The sequence below is a fragment of the Loxodonta africana genome, chromosome 11 (assembly GCF_030014295.1).
Source record: "Loxodonta africana isolate mLoxAfr1 chromosome 11, mLoxAfr1.hap2, whole genome shotgun sequence".
Classification (NCBI taxonomy): Eukaryota; Metazoa; Chordata; class Mammalia; order Proboscidea; family Elephantidae; genus Loxodonta; species Loxodonta africana.
In genome coordinates, this window is record NC_087352.1 from 49,682,698 (window position 1) to 49,706,867 (window position 24,170).

At 40.6% G+C, this 24,170-nt stretch overlaps 1 protein-coding gene across 2 annotated transcripts; it reads left to right on the forward strand.

The window, feature by feature from the left end:
- The first annotated feature begins 5,278 nt into the window (after window positions 1–5,278).
- NARS1 (asparaginyl-tRNA synthetase 1) lies at window positions 5,279–22,409 on the forward strand. Of its 2 annotated transcripts, XM_003406284.4 has the most exons (15): window positions 5,279–5,411; window positions 6,463–6,545; window positions 8,834–8,899; window positions 8,999–9,091; window positions 9,178–9,267; window positions 11,202–11,280; window positions 12,152–12,222; window positions 13,771–13,857; window positions 15,066–15,287; window positions 16,056–16,255; window positions 16,728–16,863; window positions 17,538–17,651; window positions 19,826–19,957; window positions 20,283–20,414; window positions 20,943–22,409. In XM_003406284.4, the coding sequence occupies exons 1-15, from the start codon at window positions 5,369–5,371 to the stop codon at window positions 21,072–21,074; spliced, it is 1,680 nt and encodes a 559-aa protein (XP_003406332.1). In that variant the 5' UTR covers window positions 5,279–5,368; the 3' UTR covers window positions 21,075–22,409. The 2 variants fall into 2 exon arrangements, with proteins under 2 accessions (XP_003406332.1, XP_023399531.1); XM_023543763.2 differs by lacking the exon at window positions 6,463–6,545 and having other exon boundaries at window positions 5,296–5,411.
- Window positions 22,410–24,170: the final 1,761 nt, after the last annotated feature.

The following is a 24,170-nucleotide window of genomic DNA, read 5'->3' on the forward strand; positions in this document are numbered from 1 at the left end:
ACAGCCAGACTGCTCCTTAGATGCAAAGATGGTGAGACTAGGTCTCACATATTTTGGACATGTTATAAGGAGGGATCAGTCCCTCGAGAAGGACATCATGCTTGGTAAAGTAGAGGGTCATCAAAAAAGAGGAAGACCCTCAAATGGATTGACACAGTGGCTGCAACAATGGGCTCAAACATACCAATGATTGTGAGGATGGTGCAGGACCAGGCAGTGTTTCGTTCTGTTGTACATAGGGTAGCTATGAGTCAGAACAGACTGGCTGGCGCCAAGCTGCACGAGTTATTCACCCTCCTTACAGGTGTGCATCAGGCAGGACTTTTAAAAAAATATTTATTTTATTTTTTAGGGAGTGACACAGCTAAGGTGCTTACAAGCAAGCAGTTCACAAACATGAGGAGCCTGGGAATCATTGAGGTAAAGGCTCTCTAGGGAGCAAATTAACTAATCTAAGTGCTTATTTTTTTTTTAAGTGCTTAAATTTAACTCTACAATGAAAAGAAAAATTTTCAGTTCCTTAATAGGTTCATCATAATAATAATTCACAATTTTTGTTTGCAGTTACAAATCATTTTTAAATATTACTGTAATTTTTTCAGTTTCTTAATCCATTCACTAATTAATCGACCACTGCCTGGGCCCCTCCTGGGTTCCCGGCTCCTGGTTGGGGAAAGGGGCCCTTGAGGAGCCTGCAGTGTTTCTGCCTCAATTCTTTCCGGAGATAGTTTTGAGAAGCAAATACTGTAACCAGCTGCGCGAGGAAGCTGTTTAAAAGATCTGAAGGTATCAGCTATTTTATCAGGCAGTAAATATTGGGAGGAGGATCCCTGGCGGTGCAGTGGTTAAAGTGCTCGGCTGCTAACCTAAAGGTCAGCTGTTCGAACCCACCAACTGCTCTGAGGAAGAAAGATCTGACAGTCTGCTTCTGTGAAGATTTATAGCCTTGGAAACCCTATGGGGGCAGTTCTACTGTGTCGTTGATATGTTTGAGTCCACCATTGCTGCTATTGTGGGAGTGAGACTTCAGAATTCTGAGGGTTTCTCTCATTTTTACAAACCCTCTACTTTACCAAACGTGATGCCCTCTTCTAGCAATTGGTCTTTTCTAATGATGTGTCCCACCACTTTGTCAGTTTGTCCTACTAGGGTGGCTTTCGTGTCATTGTGATGCTGTAAGCTATGTCACCGGTAATCTGAAAATCTGGACCATAGGAAGAAGATTCCAGCATCAGGACTGGTGGAAAACTCATAAACAACACGCAATATGCAGATGACACAACCTTGCTTGCTGAAAGTGAAGAGGGCTTGAAGCACTTACTGTTGAAGATCAAAGGCCACAGCCTTTAGTACGGACTATACTGCAACATAAAGGAAATAAAAATCCTCACAACTGGACTGATAAGCAACATCACGATGAACAGAGAAAAGACTGAAGTTGTCAAGGATTTCATTTTACTCAGATCTACAATCAACACCCATAGGCAAGCGAAAGCTGGACAATGAATAAGGAAGTCCAAAGAATTGGTGCCTTTGAATTATGTGTTGGCGAAGAATACTGAATATACCATGAACCCCCAGAAGAACAAACACATCTGTCTTGGAAGAAGTACAGCTAGAGTGCTCCTTAGACACGAGGATGGCAAGACCTTATCTCACATACTTTGGTCGTGTTATCAGGAGGGACCAGACCCTGGAGGACGTCATGCTTGGTGTCTTAGTTATCTAGTGCTGCTATAACAGAAATACCACAAGTGGATGGCTTTAACAAACAAAAATTTATTCTCTCACAGTCTACGAGGCTAGAAGTCCAAATTCAGAGTGCCAACTCCAGGGGAAGACTTTCTCTCTCTAGCGGCTCTAGGGGAAGATCCTTGTCATCAATCTTCTCCCTATCTGAGAGCTTCTGAGGTGCAGGAACCCTGGGTCCAAAGGACACATTCTGCTCCCAGTGCTGCTTTCTTTGTGGTATGAGGTCTCCCATGTCTCTCTGCTTGCTTCTCTCTTTTATATCTCAAAAGAGATTGGTTTAAGACAGAACCTAATCTTGTAGATTGAGTCCTGCCTCATTAACATAACCTCTCCTAATCTCACCTCATTAACCTCATAGAGATAGGATTTATAACACATAGGAAAAATCACATCAGATGACAAAATGGTGGACAATCACACAATACTGTGTATCATGGCCCAGCCAAGTAGATAGATATTTTGGGGGAACGCAATTCAACCAATAACACTTGGTAAAGTAGAGGGTCAGCAAAAAAGAGGAAGACCCTCAAGTGGAATGGATTGACATAGTGGCTGCAAACAATGGGCTCAAACATAGCAAGTTCTGTGAGGATGGCACAGGACCAGGCAGTTTCCTCCTGTTGTACATATGGCCACTATTAGTCGGAACCAACTGGACTCGACAGCACCTCACAACAACAATGACGTGTCCAAAGTAAGCAAGATGAATTCTCCCCATCCTCACTTCTAAGCAGCATACCTACTACATTCCAGGCCATGAACTTCTATCATCTTTCTCAAACAGGGAAATTGAAGCCTAGAGAAGGTGGCTAACATACCGAAAACACACAGTAAAAAGCAGAACATGAATTCCAACCCAGGTTTATATTCCAAAGTCCTAGCCTCTTTCTACTACATTATTATGGAGCTCTGGTGGCACAATGATCAAGTGCTCAGCTGCTAACTAAATAGGAGGGTAGAGAGGGTTAGAAACTGGCAAAAAGGTCACGAAAGGAGAGACTGGAAGGAGGGAGCTGGCTGACTCATTAGGGGGAGAGTAAATGGGAGTATGTAGTAACATGTATATAAGCTTATATGTGACAGACTGACTTGATCTGTAAAGTTTCACTTAAAGCACAATAAAAATTACTAAAAAAAAAAAAAAAATTACAGCCTTGGAAACCCTATGAGGCAGTTCTACTCTGTTCTGTAAGGTCACTATGAGTTGGAATCAACTTGACAGCACCTTTTTTTTTTTTGTTTAATAGTTGTTGTTGTTAGGTGCCGAGTCGCTTCCAACTCACAGCAACCCTATGTACAACAGAATGAAATAGTACCCGGTCCTGTGCCATCCTCACAATCATTATGCTTGAGCCCATTGTTGCAGCCACTGTGTCAACCCATCTCTTTGAGGGTCTTCCTCTTTTTCCTGATCCTCTACTTTAGCAACCATGATGCCCTCCTCCAGGGACTGATCCCTCCTGATGACACATACAAAGCATATGAGACATAGTCTAGCCATCCTTGCTTCTAAGGAGCATTCTGGCTGTACTTCTTCCAAGACATTTGTTTGTTCTTCTGGCAGTCCATTCAAAGGCGTAAATTCTCCTTCAGGCTTCCTTGTTCATCGTCCAGCTTTCGAATGCATATGAGGCAACTGAAAACATCATGGCTTGGGTCAGGCTAATCTGTCTTCAAGGTGACATCTTTGCTTTTTAACACTTTAAAAAGAACCTTGCAGCAGATTTGCCCAATGCAATGCATCTCTTGATTTCTTGACTGCTGCTTCCATGGCTGTTGATTGTGGATCCAAGTAAAATGAAATCCTTGACAATTTCAGTCTTTTCTCCGTTTATCATGATGTTGCTCATTGGTCCAGTTGTGAGGATTTTTGCTTTCTTTATGTTGAGGCGTAATCCACACTGAAGGCTGTGGTCTTTGATCCTTATTAGTAAGTCCTCTTCACTTTGAGCAAGCAAGGTTGTGTCATCTGCATAATGCAGCTTGTTAATGAGTCTTCCTCCAATCCTGATGCCCCGTTCTTCTTCATATAGTCCAGCTTCTCGTATTATCTGTTCAGCATACAGATTAAATAGGTATGGTGAAAGAATACAACCCTGACACACGCCTTTCCTGACTTTAAACCAATCAGTACCCCCTTGTTCTGTCCAAACAACCGCCTCTTGATCTATGTAAAGGTTCCTCATGAGCACAATTAAGTGTTCTGGAATTCCCATTCTTCGCAGTGTTATCCATAGTTTGTTATGATCTACAGAGTCGAATGCCTTTGCATAGTCAATAAAACACAGGTCAACATTCTTCTGGTATTCTCTGCTTTCAGCCAGGATCCATCTGACATCAGCAATGATATCCTTGGTTCCACGTCCTCTTCTGAAACCAGCCTGAATTTCTGGCAGTTCCCTGTCGATATACTGCTGCAGCCGTTTTTGAATGATCTTCAGCAAAATTTTGCTTGTGTGTGATATTAATGATATTGTTCAATAATTTTCACATTCGGTTGGATCACCTTTCTTGGGAATAGGCATAAATATGGATCTCTTCCAATCAGTGGGCCAGGAAGCTGTCTTCCATATTTCTTGGCATAGACGAGTGACCACCTCCAGCGCTGCACCTGTTTGTTGAAACATCTCAATTGATATTCTATCAATTCCTGGAGCCTTGTTTTTCGCGAGTGCCTTCAGAGCAGCTTGGACTTCTTCCTTCAGCACCATCCGTTCCTGATCATATGCCACCTCTTGAAATGGTTGAATATCGACTAATTCTTTTTGGTATAATGACTGTGTATTCCTTCCATCTTCTTTTGATGCTTCCTTCGTCGTTTAATATTTTCCCCATGGAACCCTTCACTATTGCAACTCGAGGCTTGAATTTTTTCTTCAGTTCTTTCAGCTTGAGAAACGCCGATCGTGTTCTTCACAATGTTCTCCGTAATTGTTATGATTCACATAGTTGAATAAAACACAGGTAAACATCCATAAAACACAGGTAAAGGTCTTAACAGTAGTCTTCATAAATTTAAATGAAAATATACCACACCCCGAGTCACCTAAATACAAAAATAAGTACATTCATTTAAATTAGAAAAGTTAAAGCATCTTTATATTTTAAAGGAGGCAATGTGTGTGAGGTAGAATTATTCCTGTCTCCCTTTGCCACCCCTACTTTGCAACCCCCAGGTCGTTGCTGGAGTGGAATGCATTTGATATTAATTCAAGAAACATTTCAGTATCCGGGGATCTGGAACGTAATCCTTTGTCTGGCTCCTTCCTGAACCCGGGAACGCCTACGGCTGGGGGCAGAATTGGAAGATCCAGAAGGGAAACTTTGGTTAGTGGAGACGGAATGGAGCTAGACTGAAGCTCTAAGCGAGATTCGGGCAAGTCTCCGGGCAGGTGGCGCCCACACGCCGTCGTCTCCTGACTCGGAAGTCACTGCTGCCCTGACAAAAAATGGTGGTTCCAGCGACGCTTGCCCACTTCCTGGAACCAATGGAGCCCCGACGCTCTGGTGACTCACATGGGGCGTCCGATGCAACGACGTTGTATGATGCAACTACCGAGTCGAGGAAGACGCGGGTGCACGTTGGGGTAACGAGGCTGTGGCGGTTTTGGAGCTGATGTCCTTGAAAGTGGTCAGGGCAACCGCAGGGATGGTGCTAGGTGAGTGAGTTTCGGGGACGCCGGTGTTTGGAAGTGTCGCGGTGCTCCTTGCCTGAACCTTATGCGCCTAGTTCGGGCCGACAGCGACGCAGACCTCAGTGCCTGGCCTAGTCGTCTCTCCATAAATATTTGCTGAACGAGTGAATGGAGAAAGTTGCCTGGACCCTCGCTGGGCCCGGGACTCGTTGGGCCAAGCCGGGGCTCCCCTCGAGCCCGGGAGACCCGGGGCTGGGAGGGCGGCCGCTCCAGGCCCTCCTGCACTGCGAAGAAGCCGGTGATTCAACGGAGACTGGCGCGCTGTGTTTCAGATATGAGTTTAGCCCCACGTATGTCATTCTTAATAGTGATCGTAAGGAAGGGACTTGAGAATTCTGTCAGTTCTCTTTCACACATCCTCATCTTTATTGAGATTTCCAGGGAGACCCCATGGTGTAGTAGTAAAAGGAAAAGATTTAAAAGACATGGATCGATGTCATTGTTCAGATTACTAATTTGTGAGGCTTTCTGTAGTTTGTTTAATCTCATAACTTGCTTTCCTTTAAAGACCAGAGGGATCTGGCATTTATTTGACATATATGCACTCCTGCTGAGAAAGCTGATTGAGATGTGTTATTTTATTTCATCCTCAGTACAGCCCTTCAAGATGGGTGTTGTTTTCCTCATCTTATAGATGAAAAAATAAGCTCAGAAAGGTTAAGTAAATTCCTCAGAGTCATCTGGGCACAACATCCAAGATTCCAGCCTAGGTCTAACTCCAAAGCCTTTGCTTGATTTTTGGGGATTCACGTAGTCAGAAGCAGTCTCACAAATGGAAATTATTAAAGTTCATTTTGAAAAGCGAAATTTGTAACTAGCATGCTTTTACGAGATGAATATCATTAAAATAGCAGAGTGGGAAAATAACTGATATAATTTCCTTTGGCCTGTAGTAGTTTTTATTAATCAGATACTTTCTCTGTTTACAAAAATAAAGAATGGATAAAGTAGTTGTAGTACGTAATGATTGCTAGTTGTTGGCCAAACAGATAACGTAATCTCATTTTTCAAACAGGAGAGCTATATGTCTCAGATCGAGAGGGAAATGATGATACAGGTGATGGAACCAAGGAGAAACCTTTTAAAACAGGTCTAAAGGTAGTGTTTCATCTCATTAGGAAAACAACATTGCATTTATTAATGGCTTATGTCTATTACGAAACCCTGGTGGCGCAGTGGTTAAGGATGGGCAGGTAACCAAAAGGTCAGCAGTTCAAATCCACCAGCTGCTGTTTAGAAACCCTATGGGACAGTTCTACTCTGTCCTATAGGGTGGCTATGAGTCAGTATCGACTTAATGGCAGCGGTTTGGGGTTTTTTATTTTGTTATGTGCATTACTGTGTGACTTGTCAAGAATTTTATTTCACATACTAGATTTTGAAGAGAATTTTCAGAAAAGGGAATGTAATCAGTGTATACAGCTTTAACAGTGTTAGGTATTCCAAGTCCTAACTTGGTTGAACATTTTAAAAAGATGTCTTCTTTTTTTTCTTACCATGTGGTATTGCATGTAGGAATTTTTTTCTCCCTCATGCCAGTTTTTCAATTTGTGTAGAAGTAAAAATCGCTTTCCCTCAGTCACACTGAAAACTTACTCATGTTTCTTCCAGGCTGGCTCCTAACAGGCCTCTTGGTGATTTTACCACTATCCAGAGTGTAGCCCTGAGCCTGGAGACACAGAAGCCTGATTTATATTGACACACCAAGAATAGACCCATTTCTCGAGGCCCACTCTCAGTAACTCATGATTATGGAGCTTGAAACCAGAATGCCAGTTAATGAAGTAATTTACTATTGTCTCTCAGGACCTAGAATCCTTGAATGAATTCAATGTGTTCTCTCTAAGCAAACTTATATGGGAAGCCAAATACAGATCAGAGGGGCTCTACAAGAGCATGAACCCAGAATGTGGGTGCTAGGTGCACACATTCGGTTAAGGTGTGGCTCAAGACATTGATTTTTCAGTAGCCCTTTGAACTGGAATGCTAGACTCATTGACTGCAACCTCCCACCACCACACAAGGAAGATGGTTAAAGCTTCCTCCTTAGACCGTGCTCAGAAAAGCACTGCCCTGAACACTCCTTTTTCTGTGCGCTCTTGCCTAGCTGATCCTTCTTTTTATTAGCTAGGCTAGAATATTAGGTTATTATCAAGTCCTCTCCTTGGAGCCTTCGCACCTCTTTGGGTGATTCTGTGTGCTTTGATGTATCATGTGTACGTCTTACTTTTTAACTTTAAGAGGAAAATCATATTTCTCTGGCTTCTGGGTTGTTGGGGTGCCTCCTTGAGGCTCCCACAAACTGACAACACTGGTTAGGTGAACGTTTGCAGATAATTGCTGTTAGCAAAAGTGTGCAGTTCTGATTTGGGGAATTAAGAGTTGGCACTTTTCATTTCAGTGATATAAAAGGAGGGATCAGTACAGATTGTCAGGTAGGAAATAAATTCCTTATGATTTACAGACATCACTGTGATGTCTAATTGTTTGAAAGATGAACTCTCTTTGATATTTTTAAAAGATCTGGGTTCCCTCCCCTTCTGCAGCAACCATTGAATTGAGAATAATGTTAAATTTAGATGAAAAGTATTTTTCAGGTCTGGAAACCAGACATTTAGAAGAGATCCATATCTGTAAGCTTCACCTCTTACTAGTGGAGAGAGCACTTCATTGCATTTCTTGGGTTGACTTAATAACTTGGGAAGTATTTTGAAGGAATATTTTGAAGCAGTTAATAAAGTGTTCATCTTTCACATACTTTCAACTATCTATTTTTGTAAAAAGAGTACAAACGATAAAATATAAAATGAGAAAACAAATATACAAAATGATGACACAGCAATACCTGATGTGTCCCAGTACTGGTGAAAAGAGGTATTCTACGTACAGGAATTTTTTAAATTAAATAAAGCTTAGTGTTTTATGCACTTAACCATTATGTTGTTGAAAGAGTTTCAAAAACCTCTTGTGCTCTCCCTGATTTCTTACACAGGTCTAACCTTTTAAATGTGATCTGCAATTATTCCCTTGGCCCTTGCTGTTCAGTCTGTCTTCTCTTGTCCATGTGCATGTTGATGGTCCTTATAGCCATTTAAAATCGGTTGTTTCTAGTTTTCTGGCACTGGGAAACTGTATAACGGTGTAACCAAGTTTGCTAGAATTGTTAATGAAAGAACCTACAGGGTTTTACTCTAAGCAGAATTCTTGGTATATTCAACCAGTCATTCAGCCGACAGCAGCTTTTGACTGTTAGGGTCTTGATGCTTTTGTTTTGGCTCTTGATTATATTCTAGATTATTGAAGTTGCCTTGTAAATAAGGAGTTGTTTTGATTTTAGGTATTGTAAAATGTTAAAGACATCTCCTTTCTTTCCCTCCCTACCCAAGGCTTTGATGACAGTAGGAAAAGAACCATTTCCTACCATTTACGTCGATTCACAAAAAGAAAATGAGGTAAGGTAAACTGAAATTTTCTAGAATTATATTTGGTGAATATATTTTCATTAGAACACAGAAGTCTTGGAAAAAAATAAATATTGTTTATCTCTCTAGAGGTGGGATGTTATTTCTAAATCACAGATGAAGAACATTAGAAAAATGTGGCACAGGGAACAAACAAAGAGTGAGTCCCGGGAAAAAAAAGAGGTGAGTAAGGAATTTGCTGCTGTGGAAATTTTTTAAGTTGGAATACTGTAAACCATTTTAACATTTTCCTTTATCACTCAAATTAGGCAGAAGACAATTTGCGAAGAGAAAAAAACCTGGAAGAAGCCAAGAAGATTACCATTAAAAATGATCCAAGTCTTCCAGAGCCAAAATGTGTAAGTAACCTGTAACAGTACTTGCCCTTTGAGCTGGAATGCCAGAAGTGACATCATAATCTGATTTGGGCTCAGAAACATGACTCAGGCTGTGCGAGAAATGAATTTCACAGACTTGTTCACATCAAAGCATGATTTCTGTTTTTCAGGGGCATGCCACATGGTTTGTTCCTTTGCATTATTTGTTTTTACTTTCTTTTTAGAAGGGATAAAAAGAAAAGACTTTAGAGTTATGAGGCCGGCTCCTATGGCATTGATTTTATTGTAAAGTTTAGTAATTCTCATGGATGAATTCTGTTCCGAAGAACAGTGGGCAGAGCTGAGATCCAGGCCTGGCTGTGCTCTGTGGTATTGCTCAACTGATTTTAACGCTCACTACTTCTCAAGTTTCCTCATCCTGAAATGAGGTGTTTGAAATCCAGAATTTTCGTGATTTTTTTAAGCAGATTAAAAAAAACTGTGAAATTGAATTCACTCTTCTTTCTGTATTCTTTCTCGAACCCAACGAGGATGCTGGCCTAGGAATGAACATTGTTTGCTTTAGAATAGTTCTTATTTTGATGGGTTATATTTCTTCCTACTTCCTTAGTGGTGGAGCTGTTTTCCTGGTTACATTCACCTTCCCCTTCCTCTCCTCCATCCCCCAAACAAAAATCTAGCTTTTATCAGCTTCCCAGGGACCCGGACTGTAGAGTTAAGGAAAAGGTTGTGTATGGGCCAGGATGGGTAGTATTGTGGGGAGCAGGTGCTTCACTTGTGACAAATTGCATTTATTTATTAACAGTTTTTTTTTGTTCTATAACAATATCTGAAATGCAGCAGCTGTGCTTTGGGAACGAGAGAATTTGTGACCCATATTTGTGATATTCTTCTGAGTGTTTTGCATTCACCAGTTTTGCACTAAGAGAAAGAAGACATGGTTTATTTTTTAATTTTTTTTAAGCTACTCTGGTATGGTGAAATTCTGTGGTTCTGACCTACAGTAGAGTGACTGTAACAATGGCGTGGGGATGGTGTCTGACCTCCTCTAACTTCACAAGAGGGAAACAGAATCCAGGTCAATGGCCCAAGGCTGGTTCCTGTGAGGTGGAGGTCAGACAAGCCTTTTCTCTGCCATCTCCACCAATTCCGACACCAACTGTCCCCTCCATTGTGCTCTCTACTCTGCTGGGTTTGATAATCCATTGCAGTAGCCACACTGAGCACACAGACAATACTCATGATTACGGGGTTTATTAGGGAAGTAATAGGGTACAATTCAGGTTCAGGAACTCTGGATACATTTCTTCCATCAGGACAGCCTCTTCTTAGCTGTGCCCACAGGCATGCCTTTTTCTGGCCCCTTGGCCCCTCTGGCCCCTGCTGGCAAGTGTTGGCTCTTTTTAGCTCTACCAGTAAGTACCCAGAAGCACCCTACTCCGCCAGCAAGCCTCCTGCCTAAAGGCACTCAGCTGTCTCACTCCATGGCCAGAAAGCCCACCACTCTGTCTCCTGCCATCATTTCTCTGCTACCACTTCTCAAGCTCTCACCCTCTCTCTCTGTCTGTGTGTCTCCTGGTTCCAAGAGCTTCTCAGTGCAGGGATCCCTGGTCCAAAGGACATGTTCTCCCTTCCTGCCTGCTCTTCCTTGGTGATGGCCGATCCTCTCTTTCTTGCCTCTGGGGTGGCTCATTTCAAGCCCAGCGGAATGGCAAAACTGACCAATTCCTTTGCAATCCCTGTCTACACAGTCCCGCCCAATCACCTGGGTGGGAGTTACAAGACCATGACGAGAAAGGCCACACAAAAACGATCCATCACACCACAGTGACTATCTCCTATTTTGCACCATTTGTCAATTTGAAGACTACTATATCTGTCCAATATTAGTGAAAAAGTTGGCGTGTGATATGTTAAAAGACATTATTGGTTAAATGTTTGTTTTAACTTGACAGGTGAAGATTCATGCATTAGAAGCACATAGAGGCCAAAGAGTAAAGGTGTTTGGCTGGGTCCACAGGCTACGTAGGCAAGGTAAACAGTATAGCTTTTCTCTCTTTAATTTTAAATATCCCTGGTCTTATATGAAGAAGAACATAAAAACATTTACTTGGGAATATTTTTTTGTATGCTGCCTTTTTAAAGGCTATAGTAATTTACGTCCTAAATTTATTCTTTTACTTGATACGGCTATTGAAAGTTTTAAAATTATTTAAATACAAGCAACCACAGTAATCAAGAAGTATCCAGTAAATATTTTTCAAGTCAGCTTTAGTGAAAAACAGAGGATGTATTACAGGAAGTTCAGAGCCAAATCAAAAAATTAATCATGACAGTAATGTTGACTTTTATAATTAGTGTATTTGCATTTCACTTCTCTCTTCCCTGGTCCTGACATTTTGTTTTGTTTTTATTATTTTATTGCATCTGTATTTATTGAGTAGTTATCAAATCCTATGTAGAAAGAAATGGGCATGAATAAGAAAATGAGTGGATCGTGTTCCCCAGTATGTATTACCTCCCACCAGGTGCACAGGTGCTCGGCATGGCAGGACATACACAGGTGAAGAAGACAGCATCCCACAACTCAAGTTACTTAGTGTCCTGCTTTCCCCTAAAGATCACATAGAATTGGAAAGTACAATGAAGAAGATAAAAATGCTTTACAAATGCTCAGTAGTAATATTACTGGTGAGCACTTTGAAGGAAGACAGCCATATGGAAGGTTTGAACTTCCTAGTTTCAGCTTTGGAGTTTCTGTTGTATAAGATTAAATCGTGCAAAATGTTCTGCTGTGTATATTCTCAACGACAACAAAATAATAACGTATTTTTTAAAGTCATGAAAAATTACTTTGTAAGTAACTTGAGAATGGTCTGGCTAAATTGCTCCTTCTCATTTTTAGGAAAGAATTTAATGTTTCTGGTGTTGCGTGATGGTACAGGTTATCTCCAGTGCGTCTTGTCAGATGAGCTGGTAAATTTTTTCTCTTCTTTATGACTGAAAATTCAGTTTTTTCATTAGGCGCCTTTATGCTGGCTTTAGGAATGTTAGAGTATATATATTTTGCACTTTTTATTATGGAAACATTCCAACACATAAAAAAATAGAATTGTCTAAAGAGTCCTCATGTGCCCGTCACCCAGCTTCAGTAATTACCAGCCTATGGCCAGTCCTGGTTCACAGTTCCTTTCCCCAAGACATATCGTTTCATGCAAATACACTGTGCGTGTATCCCTAAGAAAAAAAATTTTTAAATAACTGCACTACAATTATCACGCTCCTCTGAAATTAACAATAACTCCTAAGTGTTATCTACTCTCCAGCCATATTCTCCGAATGCACTTCATAATGTCTCTTCTTACAGTTGGTTGGTTTGAGTGAGAATCCATAAAAATTATACACTCTGCATTTAGCTGATATGTCTCTGAAATCTCTTAATTTGTAACCGTCCTCCCTTTTCATTTTCTTTTCTTCCTTGTGATTTATTTGTAGGATAAAACCTGGTCATGCGTCCTTTGAACTTTCTCACACTCTGAATTTTGTTAATTTCACCTTGTGGTGTCACTTAACATGTTCCTCTTTTCTCTGTATTTCTTAGAAGTTGGAGGTTAGCTCTGATCAGATTCAGTTTCTGTTTTTTAGTTTTTGTTTTTGGGCAAGACTGCTTGCTGGGTGAGACTGTGAACTTCAATTGTATCACATCAAAAAATAGACAGTGTCCAGTTGCCTTTTTTTATGATTTGTAGATTCAAGTGTTGATAGCTTGATCTCCCTATTGAAAAGTTCCCCATCAGTTTTCTCCTAATGGAGTTAGCAGGCATTGATGATGGTGGGCTCTGTATATTAATAACCTGGATTTTGGCGACAAGAAAAATGAACTGTCTGGATATTTTTGAGTGATATGGGCTAGTGTCATTTGTGCATATGCATATATGGAAAGTGTGTATTTATATATATAAAAAACCCGCTGAAGTCAGCTCTGACTCTTAGCGATCCCATAGGGTTTCCCGAGGCTGTAAATCTTTATAAAAGCAGACTGCCACATCTTTCTCCTGTGGAGCGGCTGGTGGGTTCAAACTGCTGACATTGCATTAGCAGCTGAGCACATTAGCCACTGTACCACAAGAGCTTCTATTTATATATGTCTGTATATGGAGGTGGAAACACTGGTGGCATAGTGGTTAAATGCTAAGGCTGCTAACCAAAAGGTCAGCAGTTCGAATCCACCAGGTGCTTCTTGGAAACTCTGTGGGGCAGTTCTACTCTGTCCTGTAGGGTCACTATGAGTCAGAATCAACTCGATGGCAGTGGGTTTGGCTTTTTCAGTTTATGTATAGAGATAAGTCTGTCTCCCACAAAAATAGTTGTGCTTTATTAGTGTTAAAAGTTGATGTCTGCCTTGCTTATTTCACCAGTATCGGACCATATAACTTGTTTGTAAATAATCCTCTTAGCATTCTGTACATTACAATATTTTAACGTAAATGTGAATAACTAAATTTGGGCTTCCATCTTTTATAGTGTCAGTGTTACAATGGATTGGTCTTGTCCACCGAGAGTAGTGTCGCAGTGTATGGAGTGCTAAATCTTACCCCTGAGGGCAAGCAGGTGAGTGGACTGAGTTCCTCACTGGGTGAATAAGTTTACTTGTTTTCCAACTATGTCTTTATTTGTACGTTTTTGGTATTTGGCGTATAAACTTAAAAAATGTTGCATTTGCCAAATGGAGTGTGCCTTTTCCTTTTCCAGTGAAATATGTGCAGAGGACACTATACAACTCACGTGATGAGAAGAACTCAGGGTTTTCCAGTGTTACAGAATTTCCAAGTAAACCTTGTGGGCTGTAATGTAGCCACTGTGCCATGGTGTGTGAATAATTTTTCAGCTAGGTGGAAGTAAAAACTTAACAATCCTCCCCTCCAAAAAAAAATCAGGAAAGAACAATACTCTAAATCAGAAACTTTCCGAATAGAGTTTGAAAGCTTCTTTTTTAAAAAGTTAATTATAACTCATTTTCAGAGAGCTGGTTCTTCACTAGCCAACAGGCACATCACCTATACCAGTTAGTTACTGGTTGGTAATTATAGTTAAAATAACTGCTGTGGGTGTATTTGTTGGTTAGAAAAGAAATGACGTGTTTAACCACCAGAGGGAGCCCACAGAGTGCTACTAATAGCCTAGAAATACTGATAAAAGAAGGTCTCACAGAGTTCATGTAAAATAATCTATACTGAGAATGAATAATTGATTCAGGTTCACACAATTTTCCTTAGAAGCAGTGTGGTTGCAAAATGGAGTGATTGTCACAATCTTATTGTTGGCCAGTGTTTGGCACCAAGTTAATACATCTTCCAGGATTTGTGGCTTTTAAAATGAATTGCTTGTAATGAAATTATTAGGCAGAATTTGAGTGTTTACTACATGTATGTTCCAAAGAGAAACAGCTTTTAGCAAAACCTCTGCATTTAAGTAGTCTTCAATATGGGGACATAAGATATTTTAAATTACTAGACAGAGGCTGGAAATATATACCAAAATGTTAACAGTAGTTAGTTACTTCAGGTTGTGGGTTACACATTATTTTATCTCCTGGTTTGTGCTTTTCTGTGTTTTGTGTGTGTATTTACTCTGAAAGAAATACAAAATAAAAATCTTGAATTGTGTATTTGTTTTAGAAGGGTAGGCTAATGATGATGTGGTTCTTAGAAATACCAGCTAACGAAAAATTTTGACATAAGTTAAAATCTTCAATACTGTTAATTTTTGTTATTCTTTCTCTCTTTTTTTCTCTCCCCCACTCCCTTTTTAAAATTTAGGCCCCAGGGGGCCATGAGCTGAGCTGCGACTTCTGGGAACTGATCGGGTTGGCCCCTGCCGGAGGAGCCGATAACCTGCTCAACGAGGAGTCTGATGTCGACGTCCAGCTAAACAATAGACACATGATGATCCGAGGGGAAAACATGTCCAAGATCCTGAGAGCCCGGTCACTGGCCACCAGGTGCTTCAGAGACCACTTCTTTGACAGGGGGTACTGTGAGGTCAGTGTCGTTCTGCATCTTTTGCAGACAGTATCTTTTTTTCAATATTTCAATAATTATTTTATACATGATTACACTCTTCAAGTTGTGCAGTCATTCTCATCCTCCTTTTCTAAGTTGTTCCTCCCCCGTGGAATCCAGAAATTCTGGATTCCATGAGAATTTGAAATCCTGTTCCATATTTTTTTCCCTTTTGATCAGGATTCTTCTGTAGAACCTTAGATCAAAATGTTCAGTGATGGTAGCTGGGCACCATTCCATTCCGATCTAATGTCAAAGTAGGCAGTTAGTTGTTGGTGGAGGCAATTAACTACACATTCCATTTCCTCCTTCTATTCCTGACTCTCCTTTTTTCCTCTGTTGCTCCACTGCAAGTAGAAACCAATTTTTGTACCTTGGATGGCCACTTGTAAGCTTTTAAAACCCCAGAGACTATGCCACAAACTAGGAGGTAGAACAGAAACACTAAACGTGATGTTAGACCAATTAGCGGGGATGCCCCATGGGACTATGATCCTAAACCTCCAAACCATGACACCAAATCCTGTGAGGTGTTGGATGTACCTAAACAGCCTCAGCATCTGCTCTTTTTGTTGTTTTAAAAATATCTGTCGCATAACATTTGCCAGTGCAAATTTTTATAGGTGGGCAGCCTGTTGACATTGGTTACATTAATCTGCTGTGCAAACAGTATCTTTTTTCTGTTTTAAAACTTGAATAGAAGTGTTCACAATAGGCATGTATCTACACCTCTTTCCATTTGAATAGGTTACTCCTCCAACATTAGTGCAAACACAAGTAGAAGGTGGTGCCACACTCTTCAAGCTTGACTATTTTGGGGAAGAGGCGTTTCTGACACAGTCCTCTCAGTTGTACCTGGAGACCTGCCTCCCAGCGCTCGGAGATGTGTTCAGCATTGCACAGTCATACAGGGCAGAGCAATCCAGAACTCGGAGGCACCTGGCAGAGTACGGAATTGTCTCTCTTTTTTTTTTTTTTTTAAGAAAATGTCCTTATAGTAGGAATCTTTATGTAGGTAAATGATGTCTGTATAAAAAATTTTGGCGTATGAGGGCCATTGAATAAATGAATGGATGGACATGTTCAGAAGTTGTGCGTTTTTGGCCATAGCTGCTAGGTGCTCCTTGGAAACTCTATGGGGCAGTTCCACTCTGTCCTATAGAGTCGCTGTGAGTCGAAATCGACTCGACAGCACTGGGGTACTGGGTAAGGTTGATTCTTTCTCTGTGCCTTGATCCTTTACGTGTTAAGGAATAAGCAGTCACTGCTCAAGGGGGAAGGGGGCTGAACTAATTTGCAGAGTTGGGGATTGGTTAGCAATGTTGAAATTTTACCTCTCTGGACAATTTATTAAAATCCTTACTTGAGAGAACCTTAGCTTAAAGGTAGAGCAGCTCTGAATAGTGTCTTGTTCTCCAGGTACACTCACATTGAAGCAGAGTTCCCTTTCGCGACCTTTGAGGACCTCCTGGCCCGAGTGGAGGACTTGGTTTGTGATGTGGTGGACAGAATCTTGAAATCCCCCGCAGCGAGCATAGTGTATGACCTCAACCCGGTAGGTAACGTGTGACTGATATTTTGAAGACGAAAATTTAATATTAGTCCTTGCCAGTAATTTCATAGTATTTTAAATTACACAAGAGGAGCATCATATTTGTTTTCCATTTTTAGGAATGTCTGCACTGTTTTGTAGTCTCAGACAATATTTTCTTTTTTTTTAATTGTACTTTAGATGAAGGTTTACAGAATAAACTAGCTTCTCGTTACACAGTTAATATACGTACTGTTTTGTGACATTGGTTACCAACACCACGACATGTCAACAGTCTCCCTTCTTGACCTTGAGTTCCCTATCACCAGCTTTCCTATCCTCTCCTGCCCTCTGGTCCTTGCCTCTGGGCTAGTGTGTCCCTTTAGTCTTGTTTTGTTTTATGGGCCTGTCTAATCTTTGGCTGAAGGGTGAACCTCAGGATTGACTTTATTACTGAGCTAAAAGGGTGTCTGGGGGCCATACTCTGAGTTTCTCCAGTCTCTGTCAGGCCAGTAAGTCTGGTCTTTTTTTATGAGTTAGAATTTTATTTTACATTTTTCTCCAGCTCTATCTGGGACCCTTTGTTGTGACCCCTGTTGAGACAGTTTTTTAAAATAATAGTAAGCCATTTTCTAAAAATGGAGATTTTAGTGTTAATGGTTTCTTTTTATATGCTCTATTTTTCCTTTCTACTAAAGAACTTCAAGCCTCCCAAACGGCCTTTTAAACGGATGAACTATTCCGATGCGATTGTGTGGCTGAAAGAACACAATATAAAGAAAGAAGATGGAACTTTCTATGAATTTGGAGAAGTATGTATTCCTGTCTAATCATTGTTTCAAAGTTGGCATCTTGCTTAAGTGGGTTGCTACCGTTACTGTGTGCTGTTGAGTTGACTCCAGTTCATAGTGACCCTATGGGACAGAGTAGAACTGCCCCATGAGGTTTCCCAGGCTGTAATCTTTATGGGAGCAGACTGTCACATCTTTCTCCCACAGGGTGGCTGGTGGGTTCAAACCACCCACTTTTCAGTTAGCAGCCCAGCGCTTAACCATTACACCACCAGGGCTCCTAAGTCGAATGCTACTCTGATTAATAAATCTGTAATGCAGGAGGTATCTGCTTGGTTTCAAACTAATGATAATAGCAGAACCTACTTTTTGGGGTCGTCTGAGGATTCTGTGGGTTAATGTAGTGTAAGCCTTAGGATGGTGCCTTTTCTGTAGCATTCAGTAAACATTAGTAATTTTTTAGCTTTCCATCAAATCTCATCCATTGTCACTTGCCTCTTGTCTTCCATTACCAATCTGTGGCCTCAGTTTAAAAGCTCTAATTCTTTCGGTTGGCAGGGATGCTTTAGAAGGTTGTGAACTCTTTGAAATTACATGCAAAATGTTGGTATATATATACATTTGTTTTATCCTATGTAAATTACTCTTATCATTTCGTGATTTCAGTTCATGATATATAGTGACAAAATTTTGTACTGAAAACAAATATTTTTACTACCAAATACTTAGCAGAGTAATGGGATTGAGTGGAAGAAACACAGGCTTTGGTGTCAGAAGGTCTCCCAGGTGTATTTAGATCCCGTCTCTGTTCTCATCAGCTGTGTCACTGAAGGCCAGTGAACCCAGCCTTTGGTTCCGTATCTCTCTGCCTTGGAGGTAGCATCTACCTTGCAGGATTATAAGGATTAAATGGGCTAAACTTCTAGCAGGATCCATGGCTCCAAACCAGAAAACCAAACCTGTTGCCATCGATTCGATTCTGACTCACAGTGACCCTATAGGACAGAGTAGAACTGCCCCATGGAGTTTCCAAGGCTGTAATCTTTATGGAAGCAGACTGGCACATCTCTCTCGGAGCTGCTGGTGGGTTCGAACGCACCAACCTTTCAGTTAGCAGCCCAGTGCTTAATCGCAGTGCCTCCAGGACTCCTTGTCCATGGCACAGGTAGTCCTGAATGTACATCAGCATTTACCCTACACCAGTGTCATCCCATATGCCTGAGGTGAGGACCAGAGTACGTAAATGATCTTCAGACGTTCTCTGAAGGTCCTTTCCCCTAATGAAATCTTAGGCAGTTTGTAAAGAACATGAAGCAGATAAGAACTGCGAGATCAGAGCCTCTCCTGCTTCTTCTCCCATTTCCCCTCTGCACTACTGAGGGTGCAGGGCTCCAGGGACTGGAGCTTGAAAACATCTGTGCCAGGCAATTGCTACTGAGGTCCATTTCACTTATACTCAACAAATTAATGAGCCTCGTTTGATTCTCTCAATCAGTGTTTACTGGGACAAGAGTTTTCAGTTTTAACTTGAATTTACATGTGGTTTACTGAAGGCTGTTTTGAGAGAAAAATGGATTAACTTGAATCATCGTCTTCTAACGTTTCAGGGCTAAACTATTCCAGGTGTGGTTACACTTATAAATTTGATGTTGGTTATTTGTCTCATGACTGTGTCTTATTCCTGTTGAAGGCTTAACTGATTTATGGTAACAGGAAAGAAGTACAGGTAACAGGAGAGCTTAAAGATTAGTGCTAGTAATAACACCTTCGGTGTATAGATAGATGAATGCTGTTCTGAAGCATTCACGAATTACCGTATTCCTTATGGGACAAAGTGGGCCACTTTCCCTTCAGAGCTAGATAAGCCTGGCCACTGAAAAAAATAGCTGAACAGTATCTAGTGACAATGATAATGGCTGGGTTTTTTTGGCTTTCATTCCTCCAGCAGAATGGTGCTTGAGAGATACTGTAATAGGAGGCAAGTCTTTTTACAGTTCATTTAATAGCTGTGTGTTTTTTAATATGTTTCTTTTTGAAAGGGATTGTCGGGCATATGCATGTGCATGGGTAATGGGTGGGTGTGTATTCTCTCCTATGTTACATTGAAAGGACAAAAGGCTGGTGGTGGGTAGGAGAGCTGCTTGTCTTGTTGCATTTGGAGTTGTAAATGTTAATGAAGTCTTCTTTAACCTCAGGATATCCCAGAAGCTCCTGAGAGACTGATGACAGACACCATTAATGAGCCAATCTTGCTGTGTCGATTTCCTGTACAGATCAAGTCCTTCTATATGCAGCGCTGTTCTGAGGATTCCCGCCTTACTGAATCTGTCAGTTTGTAAAGCAAATAGCATTAGTCATTTTGCTTTTTAAGAGGGTGGGGACTGTCATTTGGAACAAAATACAGTGCACGGCAAAAAATTCATTATAAATCTAGAATGACCATATTTGAAGGAATGTTTTTTTTCTCTCCTAGTTGGAGGTAACATGATTTGTTAAATTATAGAATTTGAATAATACTCGCATCTTGAGTAATCACCGTGCTTCCTTAGCTCTAGGAGCTGAATTGTAGTTTTCACTTAAATTATAGAGCAGCACAAAGTCAGAGAGCCTGGTAGTAATTGCGTGGTTTGTTTTTACTTTTATTATCTGAAGGTCGACGTGTTGATGCCTAATGTTGGTGAGATTGTGGGAGGCTCCATGCGTATCTGGGATAGTGAAGAGATGCTGGCAGGCTACAAAAGAGAAGGGATTGACCCCACTCCTTACTACTGGTATACGGATCAGGTAAAAACAATTTTTAACACTATATTAATTTTTTTCACTGTAATCCTTCTGTATAAGTTGTAATTTTTAAAAGGAGAAAATTCAGGGTACCTTGATATTTTAGTGGGCTGCATTCAGTTTAATGGTTATAATAATGTAGCATGAATATTGCCAGTTTTGCCTTTGGCTAAGTTATGTATTAACTTTATTTGAAAACCTGTTTAACTATTGACTTACTCGTTGCTAATGAGTTTCCGAAAAAGGCTATTTCAAGTCATTAGATCCTGTCAGTATCTAGTATTATTGTTCATTTTCCTCTGATAAACAGAGACACTGCCTTTGAAATCTCTTCTTTCCAGGGTGGTACTTAATTTGTGGTTTATTTTTCATGTCAAATTATTCTTTCACACTTGGTCCATAAAGGTTATAGATGACAGGATGAGTTGTTAACCACGATGAGCTAACTCCTTCCTCGGTAGAAAATTTTAACTGTTTGGATGAAATTTAAAAGTAGCATTTACTCCCCTGTCTGTCTCTTTTTTTTAACAGAGAAAATATGGAACATGTGCTCATGGAGGGTATGGCTTGGGCTTGGAACGTTTCTTAACTTGGCTTCTGAATCGGTATCACATCCGAGATGTGTGCCTATACCCTCGGTTCCTGCAGCGCTGCACGCCATGACCAACTCCTCCCAGAGCTTTAAGGAGAGAATACTGTTCACGAAAGGAACAGACCGCCTCTTTTTCAAAAAAGCCAAAATCTTTCCCCTTTTTGTTTCATTAGGGTACCACTGTTTCTGTTTTCTCTTTCTGCTTATTATTTCTTCTGTCATAAAAAGTTTAAATTATTTGGATACCAAGTATCATTGACATTGTCATTTTAAGAAAACAAAAATCCATTATAGAATTTGGGTGAAATATGTGGCATGTAACTGATTATGGCTATATTTCAGCATTTGGGTATCCAATTATAGATCATAAGCTTTGTGCCATGTATTCCATATATGTAAGTCATTTTTAAATTATGTTCTCAGACATTCCAGTGAGTTTGTTTTTCTGTCCTTTTAAGTGTAACTGGAATTCTTCAGTTTATATCGTTTTATTCTATCAATGAGTTAAAACAAACTTCATGGGTAAAAATTGACAACGTGGCGTAAAAAATTGCTAGTTTCAAAACAGGATGTAATTCAGCAATAGATATTGGGATCAGATGAATATAGACTTTTGCATCAGTTATGAATCTTTCTAAATCTGTATTGTTGCTTGTAATCCTGGAATAATTTGTAAAAATAGAAATTTGACACAAGATCATGATTGTTGAACAGTGAAGATTTATATATATATGTGTGTGTATATACATATATATACAGTATGTTCATATATTATTATTGTTTTTTGGTAATTAAATGATTTATAGCATACCTCCTAGCGTTAGTTTAAGCAAAAGAGGCAGATTGGTCGTTCCTGGTAGTTCCTAAGTAATTAAGAATAAATGAGTTTCAGAAGAAATTATAGCAGGACTCCTAATAACAACTATAAGTGGTTGTTTGAATGATCCTCACCATGTCCTCAGATCTAATCTGTGTTACCTTATTAACTCACAGCAGGCTTACTGAATGGCTTCATTTCAGATTTGGTTAATTTCTCCCCCAAAATGCATGTCATGTATTCTCAATAGACCGTATCCCCAGCAATCAATAAATAGACACACAGAAAGCATTTTGTTGGCTTAATTTTTTTAAAGCTAAACATCTCTCATTAATTCATGCCATTCGCATTTTTCACGGTTCTATTGCTAAATTTAGTAGGTATTACTAAAATTATATGGAATGAAATGGAATAATTTTTTAAATATTAAGTGTATGGGCTCTAGTTCTATCATTTTTGTAATTGCTTTTATGTTATTATACACATTAGATTTTGTCCTATTTTGCAGTTAAATGACAAAACGGAAATGAGGCACTTGTAGTATATTTGGCCTGTATCTTTTAATAAAAAATACTTGTAAAAATGTGAATGAGCTCCAGTTGGATGCAGCTAGGCAATTCAGTTGATCAGGATTTAAGCTAAGGGGTTAGAGTCAGTTAGCCTAAATTTTAATTGAGTAAATATGAAACACTAAGTGAGAGCCATAGGGTTAGGCCAGGGGTAAGGGAGCCAATGTCATGGTGGTATCAGGCCAAAAAACAGCCTGGTGGGGAGGGTGCTGAAGCCCTTCTCTTTATCCAGAGGCCTTTACTTTGTATTTGAAGGAGAATCAAGAATGAATGAATGAATCTTTTTATTATTTTATTGAATCATTTCTACGTACATGACCACTAAACCCTCCTGTTGGATAGCTATACCTGTTTGGCCTTCCTGCAACTGAAAACATACTTGGTTAAAACCAAACAAAAGCAAAATGAAAACAATACTAATTGAAAAAAAGTACGCTCATCTGTGTCCCAAACCAGCTCTCCTGCTAGTAATGGGTTTCTCTTTTTTGGTGTCACCAGTGCTGAAAATCTTGGAGTTACTATTCGAATTCACACTCCCTGGTCCCCAGTATACCATCAGCTGCCTGTTCTGCCCGCTCTACTTCTGCAATATCTTTACAGTTTCTTTGCTTTCTTCACTTCCCCCTTGTCACTCCTCTGATGTCTCTTACATGGACTGTGGAGTTGTCTCCTGTTTGGCCTCCTTGCCTCTCCTCTCTGATGGACTGTAGCCCACACACTGCTCAATTCTTTTCCTCAAAGCACAGCCCTGAACAAAGCACCCTTCTCAATGGCTGTCATGCCTATCAGTGACTCCTGTTAGCCTGCAAAGTCCCAAGTCCTTTGCGTGTTCACGTTAGTGCCAGCCTATCTCCCCAGCCTCATCTCAGAGCCCTTCACAAGCCCTGTGCGGTGGCCAATGACAGCCTTGCTCTTGGTGATCGAAAGGTCCTCTGTCTCCATAGCACCTCTACACTTTCAGGGTGTCCCAACCCCACTGTTCGTGCACATTGTAATACCACCTTGATGAAAAGGCATTCCCTCATTCTTGCCTGAAATAAGCTCTCACTTCTACCACCTCTTGTTCTACTGTACGTATGCAACTTTACTGCCTGAATATAGTATTTCCCCCCAAAACTTAGCTGAGTGTGAAAGGAAAATCTCTAGGCATTAGAATGTAGGAGAGAGGGCTCTCAAAGCCAGAACTTTGGGAGGTAGGAGGAAAATCTTAACCCAGATAAAGGCACTGGAGGCTTAAAAATCTTTTTAAAAGGTTTTATTGAAGTATAACATTGATACCTCATAAGAGTGTAGCTCCATGAATTTTCACAAAGTGAACGCATCTGCGTACCCCACCCCTAAAATGCCCTCATGGGGATTAGAAGGTAGGGCTAGAGCCAGGCCTTTGTGTTAAATGGATCTCCTGTCAGAGGGTCTAGGAAACTGGCCCACTGACTAGCCCAGAGAAGGACAAGGAAGCTTGCCATATGCCGAGGGCCCTGGGTAGGTATAAAAACTTGCAGGGAAGATTCAAAACCCGAGTCAACTCCTCCAGTTAATGAATTTTTTGGTTAGCAGCCAAGCACCAACCAGGGCTTCCTACTGTTCCTCAAAAGCCTCAAATGTGCTCCAGCGCTTGCTGGGCCCTCTGCTCGAAAAGCCCTTCCTCAGGGAGAGTCCCCACTCCCCCTAGGTCTGTTGGTGTCACCCCTGCAGAGGTGGAGTCTGACCGCACTACCAAAAATAGCGCTTCCTACCTCTCTCCCTTTCTTTGCCCCCTGTATTTTTCTTTATGGCCCTTA